The 16638-nt window shown below is 45.6% G+C and overlaps 1 protein-coding gene across 3 annotated transcripts in view; it reads left to right on the top strand.

Annotated features, from left to right (window-relative positions):
• The window catches only part of MEAF6 (MYST/Esa1 associated factor 6), a 218955-nt gene that overhangs the window by 178760 nt on the left and 23557 nt on the right, over positions 1 to 16638 (top strand). For all 3 annotated transcript variants that reach the window (XR_011279573.1, XM_069622647.1, XM_069622646.1), the window contains exon 4: positions 15558 to 15603. Coding sequence is in view for 2 of the 3 variants with exons in the window: in XM_069622647.1 (XP_069478748.1) it covers positions 15558 to 15603 (46 nt within the window). In the remaining variant the exon portion in view is untranslated. The remainder of the gene's footprint in view (positions 1 to 15557; positions 15604 to 16638) is intronic.

Below are 16638 nucleotides of genomic sequence, written 5' to 3'. Positions count from 1 at the left end.
AAACCTGGAATGCCCTCAATCCCACCCACCATCGGAGCAGAACCTTCCTTCCACAAATTCCGCAAGAATGTTAAAGCATGGCTCATCACAAAAGAAGCCTGTTTTCTTGCAAATACAACTGTACACAACTGTATATTATATTGCCTTGTGTCGCATGTAATTTAACTTCATTGTACCTGTACACTTAGTCTTGTATAAATGTGTTTACCTATGTAACCTTTGTAAGAAATGTGCCCAGATGCATAAGGGCTTGGCGCGCTATAGAAAAAATACATTACTGGTAGAAAACCTTAGCTGGGGGACAAAGGAGAATCTGTTGATGGGGAAAACCCTTCCACGATCCGGCAGTGCAAGTGGTAGTTACAACAGACGCGTCACTCTCCGGGTGGGGGTGGGGGGGCTCATCACCTTCATCTCATCAAACTCCTGTGCCAGACCAACTTACTGACCCAACACGGGGGGATAACGGTACATCCTCAACCTCACTCAGTGAACTTGGCAGCATGGCTCCTGAGATCATAGAGTTTGGACTTCTAAATCTACCACAACGGTGTATGGATATACTCTAAGAGGATGTAAACCAAACACCAGACACTGTTATTTTGACAAGTGGAGGAGATTTGTAATTTGGTGCCAGTCTAAACAAACCCCATAGAATGTACTCCATTCCACACTCTTCACTATATGCTCCTCTTGTTAGACTCTGGGATAGTATTAATCTCTATAAAGGTCCACATGGCGGCTTTATCAGCTTACGCCACCTCTCGGAGTAAATGGAAGGTGCCAATCATCAAGGCATTCATGGAGGGAGTAAAAAGACTCCACCCTCCAATTTCAAACCCACCGCCAGGCTGGGATCTCAATGTAGTACTCGCAAAGCTCATGGGACCTCCCTTTTGAGCCTATTCATAAGTCAAGTCTTAAACACCTGACATACAAGACTGCCTTCTTAGTGGCTATTACTTCCATAAGAAGAGTTAGTGAACTACAAGCATCGTCTGTGCAGGACCCATTCTTCGTCATAAACAAGGAAAAATTGGTTTTACGTACACACCTTAGGTTTTCACCTGAATTTCATTTGACGTGAACCAATCCATTGAGCTACCTGCCTTCTTCCAGAATCCAACAAGCTCAGGTGAGAAGAAACTCCATGCACTAGATGTAAGGAGGGCGGTCCTTTACTATGTAAACAAGACCAGACCGCTTAGAAAAACAGACCAACTGTGTGTGTCTAGCACCAGGCAGAGGAGACCCCATTTCCAGGTGGATAGTCAGATGCATACAGCTCTGTTACTCATTATCAAGCAATACTCTGCATAGCATGTGATCTAAGCAGATTCCACAAGCCTCAGAAGGGATACATTACTCACTGCACATGCGCCCACCCTTCCTCACCTTGGAGAGAAGGTGCATGGATGTTTATATGAGCTTATCTGATACATATCTGCTTTGATACACCTGTACTCGTGCTACACTTCATGCTACCTCATGTCGGAAACAAAACAATTTGAGGGACCTCGACGCGTGTAGGACCATGGGTACAATGGACGTCATACTAGGGATAGTATTACTGGCACGCCCTGTCGACGTCCCATTTTCGAGTTTCGAAAACAACTGTAATACTCTGCAGCTTCCACTAGATGTCGGCCTATGCATAGCATGTGAATCTAAGCAGATACAAGCATCAGAAATACGATTACGGTGAGTAATGTATCCCATATACCAGCTAATTATCGTCCCATTTCTCTCCTGGATGGTGTGGGGAAAATATACGCTAAAGCATTCCTACCTCACCTCGAAGCCTGGGTCGAAGACAATAACATTATTATTGACCTGCAGGCAGGATTCCAAAGTCATAAGAGTACTGTTGGCCAAAGCTTTCTGCTGTTCCTGTTGATCCAGAAGTACAGCATGTTGCTTAAAATAAAGCTATACGCTGTATTTGTGGATCTCAGGACAGCGTTCAACAGCAGCTCAAGAAAATAATTGTGGAGGATTATGAGGGAAAGGGGGGCACCTTTAAAATTGATCACCGCTATTTAGTTGCTTTACACTGCCATCAAGGCAGTTTGTTTTTGGTAAGCCGCAGAATTAACTGACCCCTTTCGTGTGGAGAAGGGGCTAAGACAAGGCTGCATCCTTGCACCCATTCTCTTCAATATATATATTGAAGAAATAATTAAGGCTTCAAGTGTGAAGTGTATAGATTGCCCCAAAATGGGCAAGGATAGTTACCAGGCTTTATTTTACATTGATAATGCAGTGATACCGTCAACCACAAGGAGTAAGAACAACATTGAATCTATTGCTGGATACATGTGGGACCTTTGGGACTGCAATTGAATACCGATAAACCAGAAATCCTTGTTTATGCTACAGTTCACGAAGTACAAGAGTTTGGATATTTATGTACAAGAAAGTAAACCAGAGCAGACAAGGTTTTGTGATTATGAGAATTGTGGATGGTCTTCTCAACTCGCTAAGGCTAGTTCTAAATTTGGGAAAGTTTGATTTGGCCATCCACTCCTTTTATGTAAAACACGGTAGAGGAAGTATTTCACCTATTTCGGAGTTATATTGGAAGCGGGTGATACCAGCTTCAACTTTTGGTGCTGAAATGTGGGGCTATGGGATTATGGGTGCATTGGAGAAAGTGGAGAATAGATTTTTAAAAAAACATATTTTTATTGCCCTAGAGGTCACTGTCTGCACTTTTGCACTTGGAATTTGACATTTCGCCAATAGGAAATTAGTCATTTGTATACCCAGTATACTATTGGCTCAGGTTGTGGTGCTCGGAACTTCTAGGCACTTACTGCATTGGAACATCTATTGTGTCTGTAACGGGGGGAAATGCATCCCAATGGCAATACATGTTAAGAAGCAATTTAATAGGGTTGAATGAGATTCTATGTGATTCTCCGGAATCAATAGATGCATGTGCCCTGTGAAAATAAAGAGCTGATTTTGGTCGCAGCGGATCATCCTATTTTGAGGATCAGCTTATATTGAGGATTATTGTTCCGGAGGGGGTGTAGCCTGATCCTCGATATCCTCGGTCTTACTGAGACATGGTTCACGGCCAGCTCTGTCACTAGCTTTGAGACTCTCCTCCCTGACGGCTACAAGACCCTCTCCGCGCCCAGGTCCAATCGTTCCAGAAGGGGTGTAGCCCTGATCTTCTCTGAGTGGATTCCTGCCTCTCATTCCTATGCAGGCCTACTCCTCTTTCAAATGCCTCGCCTGCAGGCTCGCTGTCTCTCCTAGCCATTCCCTCACTGTGGCAACCATCTGTCGACCGCTTGGTCAGATCTCCTGCTTTCTCTTAGAGTGAGAGGACCTCTCCTCTTCCCTCCTGGTCTCAACTACTCAACTCCTCCTTCTTGGAGACTTTAACATCCACCTGGATGTTTCCTATCCTTCCCCATGGACTCTTTCATGACCTCTGTCTCCGTCTCTCTGTCTCTTTCTCTGTCTCTCTTTCTTTTTCTTTCCCTTTCTCTTTTTCTCCTTTTTCTTTCTCTCTTTCTCTTTTTCTTTCTCTCTCTCTCTCTCTCTCTCTCTCTCTCTCTCTCTCTTCCCCGCCCCTCTGACCCGACTCACTCTGCAGGGCGCACTCTGGATGTTGTGATCTCTGCAGACCTTCCCCTTTCTATCCCTCTCACCACTTCTCTCTCCTGGAGTGATCACTTTATCCTTTGCTACCAGCTCATTCTCTCAACTCTTCAGGCCAAGCCAACTCCAGCACTGCCACCTACCTTCTCGGTTATCCGACCCATGAAACGTGTGTCAGTTGAGGCTTAAGCTGCCACTTTCTCACCCCCCCCCCCCCACACCCCCAATCTGACCCCCTTCAGCTGACTCACACCCTTGGACAGCCCTTTCTGTGCTCCACTCTGCTATATCTGATACTCTTGATGTTCTTGCCCCTGTCATGAGGATCCGCTTGAAGCCCAAAGCTAAGTGCAACTCATGGTACGACTCGGACCTCGTCACCCTTAAACGCAAGTGCAGGGTGGCTGAGAAGAAATGGCGTGCTTCGTGTACATCCTCTGACAAACTGGCCTGCCGCCTGCTCCAAAGGCTCTCTGCCCCCACCAAGAAGAAAGCCCTTATCCAAGCCGGTGTCTCTGCGGCATCCAACAACTCGGCTGAACTCATTAAAATCTGCTAGGAGCTAGCCAATCCTGTGACAGTCTCTACCTCTCCTTTGCCCTCCCAGGCCCTTTGCACGGCCCTGGCTTCTCATTTCTAAAACTCAGGACATCCTGTCCTCTCTCTCCCTCTTCTCCTCCCTCTACTCCCCTCTTTTCCCCTGGCCCTTCGGTGGCCACCTCTCCTCCCCCTTCTTTGCCTTTCTCCTGTTCTCCCCAGACAAGGTTTCTAGACAAGTCCGATCTATGAAAGTCTCGTCAAAACAGGTTCTCCCCTGTTCCTCTAAAACCATCAAGGACCACATTGACACCCTGGCTCCTGCTTTGGCTGATTTCTGCAACCACTCCTTCGCAACTGGAGTCCCTTCCCCCCCTGAAGCACTCCCTTGTGCACCCTCTTCTTAAGAAACCCTCAGCGGACCCCTCCCTCCTGGCTAACTACCGCCCAATCGCCATAACTCCTTTCCTGGGCAAACTCCTGGAAAAGCTGGCCATCTCCCAGCTTAATCTTCACACTGAATTGGTTGGGTGTCTCCATGACCATCAGTCTGGCTTCAGGGCTGCCAGAAGCACAGAAACTGCCCTCTGAACATCTGTGAAGACCTGCTCTCCAACGTCGACTCCAATACCCCCCTGTGTCCTCATCTTACTTGATCTCTCTTCTGATCAGGCCCTGGCTTGGCTGACGTCTTTCCTCTCCGATCGACCCTCCCTGGTACAACTTGAGTCCTTCCTCTCCCCTATCTCTACCTGTGGTGTTCCCCAGGGGTCTAACCTCTCTCCCTTGCTTTTCAACCAGTACCTGGCACTTCTTGCCCACCGCACTGCCGCTCTCTGCCCCAACTTTCAGTGCTATGCGGACAACACTCAGCTCATTTTCAGGCTCCCTTCCGACACCTCTTCTCCCTCTCTCATGTTTGACTGTCCTCTGTCCAGGAGTGGTGTGCCACCAACTATCTCTGCCTTAATGCCAGTAAGACCGAGATTCTCCTCGTCGGCACACCTGCTCCCTCCTTTCCTGTCGCTCTCTGTCCGGCCTCTCTTGGCCCTATTCCTTCTCCCACCTGTGAGGCTAAAAACCTTGGGGTCATCTTCGACTCCACTCTCTCCGGAAGCACCTCAAGACCTTCCTCTTTGCTTCTGCTTTCTCTCCTCCTCTCACCTGCTGTACTCCAGACTGAAACTGCACTGGTCGCCTGGCTAGCCCCTGATGTCTGGCCCAGGTCCCCTCCCCAGCGAGCTGCACACCTGCATTGCCTCCCGGGTAACCCCTGCACTTGCGGGCTGTTTCTGTATCCCTAATGTCCCCCAAGCTCTTGACACTTGATGTCTGCTGTTAGGCAAATGTGTATGCAGTACCCTTTGGGACCACTACACACAACTAGGACTACAGGTGTAAGCAAAACCAACCTTTCGTGTAAGTCTGTACTACACAGTTTTGTGGTAGCGTTGCGGAGCAGCCAGGCTTATCTCAAGAGGTAATGTGAACTGTAAGGATGTTACACAAAGGTCTACAATCACAAGTATTCAAATAAACTCTTATACTCAAGGTTTCTTGGTAAAACACTTATTAATTTATTTCACAGTCATTTATAAAACATTCACTACACGGAGGCAATCTATATCACACAAAAATATACTTCAGCATTTCACTCTGTCAGATTCTGAGGCATTTAAACTACTTTGAAGGAGGAGCAATATGGCATTCAGAACATTTGAAGTAGGAGCACAAAGGCATAGGTTAATTAAAAAAAATAAGATTGCAGTTACTCTTAGTGCAAATAGTTTGAGTTTGCCAGAGGAGTCATTTCAATGCATAGGTTAGGCCAAAGTCAATGGGCTAATGTCTTGTATAGGATAGGCAGTTCTGGTAGTTAAACGGAAAAAAGTGTTTGCAAAAGTTCTCAGAAGTAGTTTGTAAAAGAAAGATGTGTATGTTGGGTCACAAGCTGACTACGCCTGCAAGTTGCCAAAGTTTCAAGCACTTTCGCAGTGAGAGGTAAGTTCTCTCGGTCTGGTTTTCACAGTACATTCCAATGAAGAATAAGATGCAGCTGAAGACTTCTATTCCTGGCAGTTCAAGCAGATCTCGCTGTTCCTGAGCCTCGATCGTGGGGACAAGCGGGAGGACGTTGGGAGACTCCTGCACTGCACGGGGACTGGTCAGAAAGCTGCCAAAGACAAATCTTCAATTCCGGTAGCTATAGACAAGCACTCAAACTGGTGTCCCTCTCCCTGATTATTCGGTTTCCTACAGCACTCTAAGGAAAATACAACAAGATCCAAGAATGGTGTCCAGGTGGTTTATGGGTCGAGTTGATTTGGTCCCACCAACTCAAAGGGAGAAATCGTCCTTGAGGGCTTCTCTGTCGAGATGAACTTGGCGATTCGGACCTGCAGAAGGGCTTCACCGGGCAAACCAACGGTCTAGGAGTTGCAGCAGCCGTCCTCTTCCAGCTCGTCTTCAGTTCTTTCGTTCCAGTGGTCGACTCTGTCTTCTCAGCCAAGAGACTTGCCTTTTATCCAGTTTCCTCCCATTCATTCCAGCCTAGCTGCCACTCACCCAGCATGGTGGCAGTCCTTGCCCGACAGTCAGCCAGCCAATCATGCCAGAGTGCATTTGGGTCTCCTAGGAGACTGAGCACAGGGAGTTTCGGGCACCTCCCTCACTTCCTGCCCACCCCAGACACTCTGGCCCCAGATGCGCTTTTCAGTCCTGAAGCCCGCCAAAGGCATAGGAACAAAGGGACCAAACCTGGTTTGGCGCGTGGAGACAAACTCTAGAAGGACCTTTCCAAAAAGAAATGGCGTAAAAAGACCGGGACCTGTTTAAACAAATGGGGCTCAGACGCCATCTTGAAAAACATGGCTCCCACGATTTACGCTACCGGTGTTCACGGTCGGGAAAAATCATCGGGAAAAATCATGATAGTTTGTTGTAAAACCACTGCCAACAGCCATTTCGAGTGAAAAGGGTAGCATTTGACTGCTACACGAGTTTCTAGACATAGGGGATACTAAGTAACCCTCCAGCACTCTATTGTAAGATAGGGTGTGCTGGGTCCAGGAATTTGAAAAGACTAGTAGTCAATTTCACTTTACTTTCTCTGGGAAACAGTAGTTTATCCCAGAGAAGGTATTTAAACCTTGGGACAGCCTAAAAGGCTTCACCTGTGTCACTGCACTGAGGGTTGAAGATATTGGATAAGGGTGTCATAGACAGGGACTACATTTTAACATTTGGATTTTAATGAGGCTGTGAGCATACTCTCCTGGTCACTTTATTTTTTTGTTTTAGAGTCTGAATTCCCTTTGTGTTCTAGGAAATTAGTTTGAAAACATTCTGATTTTGTAAAATGTATGTTGGTTTTAGTCACAATTCTATGCTTTGTATGTTGGTTTTTATATATACTTTATAGTTTTATTCAGAATAAAATATTGAAGAAAAAGTGTACCAAGTGTTGCGAACGAAGACTTTCAAGTGTTGAATACTAAGAGAAATAATCCAGTAGGGAGAATTGTATGGAACTCATGGTGGCAACACTAAAGACAGGCACAGGTGATTACAGTTTAAGGGTATTTATTGAACTTTATAATGGGTGAGATAAACGCCTTATCTAAAACTAAATCTAAGATGGGAGCAAACTATGACCATCAAATAATTAGGCACTCCTAGTGGCGCCTTGCCAAATAAAAAGGGCCTATATAAAAACTATTGCCAATCCTTACTACTAATTTACAAAAGAGTGTGGGATAATGTTCACCAGAAAAGAAAGAAGTGTTCACAAAATGATAAGTCAGGATGGTATGGCTGGGTCTCCCTTCCCCACATTTGAGGCAGGGGACAAGGCAGGACTCTCGAGCACAGCACACTCATGAGCCTCGACAGCACGAGGTTCACAGTTCCGTTCAACGATATCCAAACCCCTTCAGAGGCTAAATCTTTCCTGCAAAAGTCTCTTGCCTTGCTTTGCTCATTCAAAGTAACAAACAAAAGTTCCCCTAGTATCTCCCTCTGCTGGGCTCGGATCCTCGTTGGAAAAGGGAGCCTCTGTCTGGTTCACTACAACCTTTCTTCAGCACAGTTCATGCATTCCTAATACAGTTCATGTATTGCTCACTTTCAGCAGAAAGCAGGATTTCTTTCTCCTAGATTTCTTTTGGCATCTCTTTTTCGGCAGACATTTGCCAATTATCACAGTTCACAATCGTAGTGGAAAGCAGGGTTCCCTTCCTATAGCCTTCCTCTGGCAATTGGTCGGATACTTTCAATTTACAAGGGATTTGACATGACCCTTGTAGGACCACTCTTAACACCTCACGCCATGCTTTCCGAGTGCCTTCTGGTTCTTGTAGTTTCAGAAACAGGTACCGGTCAGAGCACTTGGAAACGGCGCCCACGTGGCAGGTTGAAAAAAACACACAAATTCTTCTTCTTGTAAATACCTTGCTTTCAAATAAATGGTGCTACTTGCAGGCCTGGTTTCAACACAGTTCGGTGTGCTGTGCTGAACCCGTTGGCTTCTTTGTTCTCTGGAGTCAAGGATAGTACCATGATAGCCAGATTGCCTCTGCGCCTGCGTTATCAATGCGGAAGGTCCCCGTGTACCATTATCTGCTGCTCCTCACGCCAGTGGTAACGCCCGGTCTTATTTCCCTTTGAGGCTTGGTGGGTGTGAGTTGAAAGGCAAGGGCAATTCCCCCTTTGTCGTCCTTCCAGGTCTCAACACTTTTCTCCACCCTTTGTACTGCCGGTTTGGTGTAGCTATCTCCTCTGTTGGGTGTCCTGACCCACGTTTGAGCTATCATGCTGCAACATTTGGTGCTGTGGGCTTAGAAAATCCAAGATGGCCAAAAAGCCCACATGTGTGCCAAAATCCAGGAGAACCACGCAGTTTGTGCACACTAAAATGGTTGCCTAACTTGCCACCAACCAGTGCGAGCAGGATGGGCCGGGGTGCCATGAGTGAAATGTGTGCCAAAGGACAAACCGCACTTTAAAATCACCTTCGGTTTCTCTGAATGCCAGCTCAAAAAGCCTATTTTCAAACATTGCAACACATCCAAAAATCTCACTGAACACCAGCGGACATCTGGCAGAATGAAGTATGTGTGCATACTAAATCTGGGAAGATGAAGAGCCCAAAACAATGTTCATAACAAAACTGGCTGAGCTATGCAGGTCTGCAGCAGCCTAACTGAAACTGGATTTAAAACTACCAAAAATCGAAAATGTTTAAATTAACTGAGTGACCTACTTTTGAGTGTCACATAGTTTGTAACTGTTAAAATGTCATAGTTTTGAACTTAGAATCAGCATTCTAGCTGCATATGTAAAAATTGTCTCGACTTAAACTTGGGAACAAAAAGTGACATTTTACCTGAAACCTGGCTTAAGGAAACTGGAATTCTGCCAGACAGCTACCCCCGACAGGAGTGGGGGCTTGCCCAACAAATGCATTCCCAGGCCTGGCTGCATTCGGTTGCTCCTGCCAAAAGGAGGTCACACACTCTCTGATTGAATTACCAGGGGATTGCAAGAAACTAAAGAAAGGGCCCAGGCAGATGGTTTATTAGGGTGGTCGTAAATGACTTCCTTTTGAACAAAGCCCTGCCTTGACTCGGGCAGATGGTTTATTGGGGGGACCGTAAAACAGCTTCCTCTTGGCAGAAGCTGGGAGGGGCAGGGTCTCTGAGCTTGGCAGAAACTGGATAAACTGGTTTCTATACCATATGATTCTAAGAAAGATGTATAACTCACAGTGCGGACTTGTCAAAATTATTTAAATGATACCATAATTCTTGTGATTTTTCGGTGCACGTTTTAAGACGCGTTGGGAATTTGTGTGATGTTCTGGGGCAAAACCCCGCTATTTATTGACACCACATACTCTGTGTTTAAGCTAGCGACCTGGAAAGTTACTGAGATGTGTGGGAGGGGGGTGTTGTACATGTGTATAAATCTGGAGAAAAATCTGATGTTGCAAAACCCACTAAAAAGCACAAAATGTTGCCATTTCTGAATGCAAGCCCCCAGGAAGAGCAGAGTTTGAACAGAGTATACCTCATGTGATCCGTGATGGGTGCATGTAATTTCAAACCACTGTGTATCTATGAAATATGTCTTTAGGTCAAATATAGATTTGTGTGTAATTTGACGGGGGAGTGTCCTTTCTGCAAGCCATTAAATGACATCATTCTGACACACAATCCTGTTCTCCAGTGAGAACGCAAAGAATTCTCCAACCTATCAGAACTCTGAAGGGGTTGGGCCTAGAAAGCTAGCCTCTCCACCCACTTTCAAAACACATAAAAAGACTGCTGGGACAGGTAGAGACTTTCAATTCCATTTGCTGCGGAGCATGCTGACCGACGACTTAACATCCAGAGATCCTACACTTAGACTTCCAAGCTAAACAGAGACTACAGAACTTTGAACCAAGAAGGCCCACTGCAAGCAAAAGTATTTGTCAGCAGGCCCAAAAATCATTTGCAGACTATCAACAGCCGGGCGAGCTGTTTGAATTCCCTGCCTAGAACATTGCTGTGTCCGGAGAAAGTGGGACTAGGAGCCGTGCAGACCGGTGCTAGACCAGACCAGCAGAACCCAAGATCCAGGAGCAGTGCCGGTGACCCAGAAAGCAGAGCTGTACTCGGAACCGGAGACCAGATCGCTGTGAAGTGCTGTGCGCAGTGACCGGATCTGTGACAAAGTCGCCTTCCTGTCCAAAATCTCTTGTGAGTACTCAGCAAAACTCAGAAACTATCCCTTAGTTTAATATAATATAATTCAATCTATTTAACCTAAGTAGAGCTGTCACCTATCATTTTCTAGCTGCAAGCTGTAACCTGTCGCTTTGAACTTTTAAAATTTCAAATCCGAAAAACTACCTTTTATTTAATCGTCTGTATCTCTGGAACCGTTTGGGCTAGGAACTTGGTTTAACTTTCCTCTGAAAGCTTAGAATCTCAGCTTTTCAACACACTTCTTAGAACCGACTTGCTACTCCTTATACTTTTGCCATAATCGTGATTCACGCATTCGCGAATTTTGCCGCGATTCGCGATTTGGTTAAAAATCCAGCCACGTGTGAAAACGGCAGCTTCCTTGCTTTCCTTTGCCAAAAATTCGTTTAACCTGCTAGTTACTCCTAGATCCTTGCTAAAGTGAGCCTGAACTCATCCCAAGTATATTTCCCTCACCCTGAACCTCCTAAAGGGAATTAAAAGCATTTTCAGCATATTTCTCACTGCATTGTCACCATATTCAAAGCATTTTGCCTGTGTTTCAAACTTCTGTAGTCTAAGCTTGCTGGGGTGAACTGAATTACCTTTGATTGCATTTCTAAGAACTGTGTGCTCTCCTCTTCATTTCCTTACATTGCATAAGGGGGGGGGGGGGGGGGAGTGGATTGCCAGAGAAAAGTGATTCCATTGTTTTGTTGAAATCATATTGAGTATTTTCTGTATTGCATTTTCATTCAACATTGCATCCATCTGAAACTAGATAAAGCATTCTCTACCACCTTATTCTTCTGTTCCTATTCCCAAGTGTGCTACCTCATCCTTTATACTACTCCTGGGTAATCAAGTCAGTTTATTAGTAGAACATTACCCATTGTTGTTAACTGCTCATGTTCTGAAGTGTGATATTAATTATTAATTTATTAGAAAGTGTGATATATATATTGTTTACATTCTCAAATAAACCGTTTAAACTTGCAAAACAGAACTACTTCTTGGCTCAGTGGGGTCAGGGGGGTTCCAAGAGAGGGGTGTTATATAGGGGTAGTCATCCAGAACTCATGAACTGGACATAAAGATATATCAATAAGGGTTTCCATTCAGTATCCCAGACTAGGCATTGACTTAGCTGTAGTGCTGGATTGAATCCTCTTACACCTCGTATGTTCGGCCTTGCGCGAAGTGTGCTGTGTTGCTCCTTTTATCCCTGTGGGGAAGGGAAAGGGCCGTCAGGTGTGCGTGGTTGTCAATTGCCTGACTTGCTTGCCCCGAATGTTGGGGCATGTCAGGTAAACTGCTCTGGTGTTAGTCCGTTGCCTGTTACCATGTAATAAAGTGTGAGTAAGGGGTTGGGGGAGTAGAGCTTCTAAATATCCTACAGGATAGGATGGGGGAAAAGGTGTGGCAGGGAAGGGGATATTGCGCCTCAACGCTCGGTCTCCCACTTCCACTTCCCGAAGACCCCTCGATGAGGTGATCCTCCCCCACTGGTCCACCCTCAGGAACTGGATCCAATAGCGATGGCCGTGTCCTGGCTACCTGGGTAACAGATCCCTGGGGACCAGTGGGTGAGACTCCTTCAGGTTTCTCAGAGTCCAGGAGAGGGGGGGATTCCTGACTGGGATAAAATTATAAACAACCCAGGAAGAGCTAACGCCTCATAAAGTGAGAGACCTAAAATCAAAGGCAAAAACCTGAGAAAGTATCCTAAGGAAAACCGCAATAAACCTTCCTTTATAGAGGGTATAGTACCCAGGACCTTTTGGCATGCGCTACAAGAGCTCATGAATAAAAACCCAAGAATCCCAAAGAGGAGGAGGATACTAAATGTGGTTCTAAACAAGAGACGTTTGTATAGTGACATTGCAAGGAGACAAGAAAAACGATGAAGAAAGCCGGATGAAAGAAGGCATAAAAAAAGAACGACCTGGAGAAGAGACCTTCTTTTGGCCTACTTGTTTCAGTTGTTCATCTTAGAGGTAGGGTAGAGTTAGGTTTTGGAATCAGAAAATTTGCTTTGTACTTCTTGATGACAGACTAGCACCTTTTTAGTTATTTTACTTAGGCAGGGTAACCAATGATCCATATACTATTGAGTCAAAAAGGGCTACAGTGGCAGGTGTGGCAAGGCCAGTAAGCAGGTCTTGTCAATGGGGAAAGGGCACCCCACCCAGTCAGGGTTCAGAGGCCTACCAGGGAGACATTCAGAGCCAGTCCTACCCCGAGATGAACGATGGGTGGTGAGAGGGCCCCGATTCCTGCCCCCTAATCCCCTCCCCCACCAAGCATTTTTCTTGTAGACCACCTTTTTCTCAAGGTGTCTCCAAGTTCATATATTTGTCAGTCTCTTTTTTCTTTATGGATAGCTCATCCAGTGCGGGAGTCGAGCAGGAACACCAAAGAGAGAAACCCGATCCAGCACCACACATTCCCAGTGTGAAAACAGGAAAACTTAAAACCAGCTACATGGAGAGAGGGAGAAGGGGGAGCTGGAGGAGGGAGAGAGAAACCTGGAAACACGATGCAGAGCGGTGTATGGTGCATCACCGGCTTCACTGCGTTAAGCTGAATCAGAAGAGAGGAGGTGGGAGGACCCACATCTCCATGCAGCCAATGGACAGTCGCCACTTGGTTGCCTAATGAATCCGGCGGACCTGCTTAATTCATCAACCCACTAGACCCCCAGAGTGTGACTGTATCATCTCTGGGATGTTCAAACCTGATCCCTGTAATATAAACAATTCCCAGACCTGGCCGCCATAGCCATTCAGCGGCAACCCAGCATGGGTTAGTGAACGGGGCTTAGCTCACTGCTTATGACTTTTCACTTCACACACCCTGTGTTTGGAAGGCTGGGCCATATTGGCCAGGGAAAGAGGAACAATCCCTGCAACAGGGGTGGTGGGAGGAGGATCAGGGTGGAACAGGAACCAGGAAATGTGGGTTATTCAGGTGAGGTCAGAGGTGGAAGTGGAGGATGACCAAGAGACCAAGTGATGGACTATGGAGGCAATTTTTGGAGCAGGTGAATTATTAACTGCTAGCGAGTGGAAATGGTATTGCGCTGTGAGTGTGCACTCATCTATGGCGAGTGTGTCTAGCAACATTAGTGTATGGAGTGGTTGTGACGTGGGCGGCTCAGAGTGAGTGAGTGGGTGTTGGTCTAGTAGTAGTTGGAGGGAGAAATAGTGATTTGGAGGGAGTAGGAGCATGGAAGAAGGGAGCGGTATGGTAATGAAGGGCGGTGTAACATCAAAGGGTGGAAGCAAGACCTCGGAGGAATAAGAACATCGCAGGGACAGGAGGTTTAGAGGGAGTAGTGAAGGGGAGTGGATAAGAAGAACGTGTATGGGAGGGTGAGGGTGAGCAAGTTAGACCGAGCCTGAATCAGCAGGGTAAGGCACAATATCTAAATCCTGATAAATCACTAACCACTGCAAAGTATAGGGAACGTTTGGAAATGCCTGAAGGAGCTTCTGAAGATCAGGCGTTCTGCCTTTAGGTCAACGCACCTAGCTGAAGACAGAATTCGATGGTAGAGGTCAGGCTTCTATACCTACTGACTTGGGGGGTAGGGGGGGTGTCGGGGACACCTGGGCTAGGGTGGAGGTGTGATGTAAGACGAGAGAGGGATGGCCAGTGGGCCCACAAAGACGTCTATAAAATCATCGAACAGACTCCGATACTTGGAGTAGATATTCTGCCATATGTGACATGGGGAGGCTTTAGTAGAAGGCCCTCTGATCTCCATATTGTCTTTGATGCAAGTAAGAGGCAGAATTCTCAAAAATGACATGTCTTAACAAGTTGTCTAGGATTACATCTGTTACTGCATAGCTTGAGTACCGCAGTTGAACTACTATAAAAATAAGCATTGACAAAGCCAATAATTTCTTTTGTATAAATATTTACCATGCAATTACCATGTGCTTAGTGTTACTATTGTATTTAAAAGAACTCCCATTGTTTGCACCAGGGCCATACATCATAGCACAGTTCTTGCTATCCTACGCCAAATTTTGTCATCTAAAGCTCAGGTACAATGCACCGCTCCAAGAGTTTGGTTTCAAATGACTAGGCACTTAATCATTGGCCAGGTATTGTAAAGCTGTGCTGCTTGGATTGTTAACGGAGTGCACCCGCCTTGCACCCTTATAATGTAAGGCTGCACCCTGCTAAACACCTTCCTTGGGAAACATGCACTTCACGGCATTCTGTGTATCGTTTTGCACCACACTACTTTGCATTTAACAGGTTACACACAAGATACAATGTTCGCAATGTTTTATTTAGTCCATTTGAACTCTTGAATCGCGAACATCAAACTTCAAAATATTTGCTGGAGTGCTGTGGCTATGAGAACAGATTAAATATGCTTTTTTTCTTGTTGATAAGATTATGAGCTCTTTCTGCCAGGAAGCTCAATATGTCCGTTTTGCAGACAAAAAAACAAGAAGTAAACTAGAAAATAATGAATTGTTACTTTTTCCTTGATGACTTTTGCTGTTCGGAATTATTGATCCAATAAAATGTCATAATCTGTGATGGATACGATACTTTCCTGAAGCAAAAGAACGATCATCAAGTATTAGTGTTCTAAATTTGTTTTTGAGTTTGCATTTCAAAATAATTCTTATCCATTTCCTTTTGTTTTTTTAGGCAGTTAGTTCATTGGCCGGTGTTCAGGATCAGTTGGTTGAAAAAAGTAAGTATGTCATTCCCGTGGTGTTAATCGGACATTCCAGTTCTCATATGTCGTGTGTGCGAGAATATGCTTTACCTTCCCGTGTGCTTTTTTCGCCTTAGTCATTCATTGTTTAACTTTAGCCAAGGCCCTTACATTCACACCGGTACCCGGATGTATAGGACCTGTAGATGGTTAGCATGGTGAAGTTGGGCTGGTTAGTACGTGAGCAGAACTTATTTTCTTTTTGTTAGGGTAGATTTCTCTCCTTGTGTGAAATCCCCAATCACTTTTTTGCTGGACACCTGGATATTTAGCTTATTCTTATGGGCGAGTGGGAAACTTTTTGAAGTTATGCTTTCCTCCAACTTTAGGGCATTTTCTTTTTACTGAAGCAACACACACCACCTTCTGTGCAGTGTTGTCAGAAGCCCTTAAGGCTTCTCTTTCATTGTTTCTTTATTTTTCCTGGCTAACCCTTGTAGTTTCCTTGGAAAAGCGATGCGTTTTTATCCTGTGTTTTACTTTTGCAAGATCAGCACCACCTATGCTGAAAAGGTACAGTGTGTCCCTTTTTCTGCATCTCCAGCCACGTTTTTGTTACTGTGATAAGCTCATCTGTTGAGGCTGGTGGCAGTGTACCTTTGACACAACTTGTATTGTACGGTTCACTGGAGGCTGTATTCGCAGCTCCAATGCAAGTACATGGGGTCGCCGTTTTGGGTATGGGGTCCCCTATTTTTTTGTCCTGATCAAGATGGCTTGTCCTTTCTGATTCATCTTCTACCTTTCTGGGTTGGGGAGGACTTGTCCAGTTGTCGGGTTTCCCTTGGAAAGCCTGCAAAGGAGCTTTGACTGACTGGCAGGACAGAAAGGAGGGGGGAGTTCAGGGGGGGAAAGACAACCGAAATTCCCCTTCCTCTCGCTTTCTAGTGTGCCTGGCCGAAAACAGTTCATGCTGTGAATCTGGCTATCCACATTGGACAGCCAGGTTTTGTACGTTTTGACCGCATGCAAAAGTTTGCATGGTCAAAAAGTCCTAAAAATGCTACCACC

This window comes from Ambystoma mexicanum, chromosome 11, assembly GCF_040938575.1.
Source record: "Ambystoma mexicanum isolate Mex_15411 chromosome 11, UKY_AmexF1_1, whole genome shotgun sequence".
Taxonomy (NCBI): Eukaryota; Metazoa; Chordata; class Amphibia; order Caudata; family Ambystomatidae; genus Ambystoma; species Ambystoma mexicanum.
The sequence above is the reverse complement of the archived record's forward strand: the minus strand, read 5'-3'. Positions and strand labels throughout refer to the sequence as shown.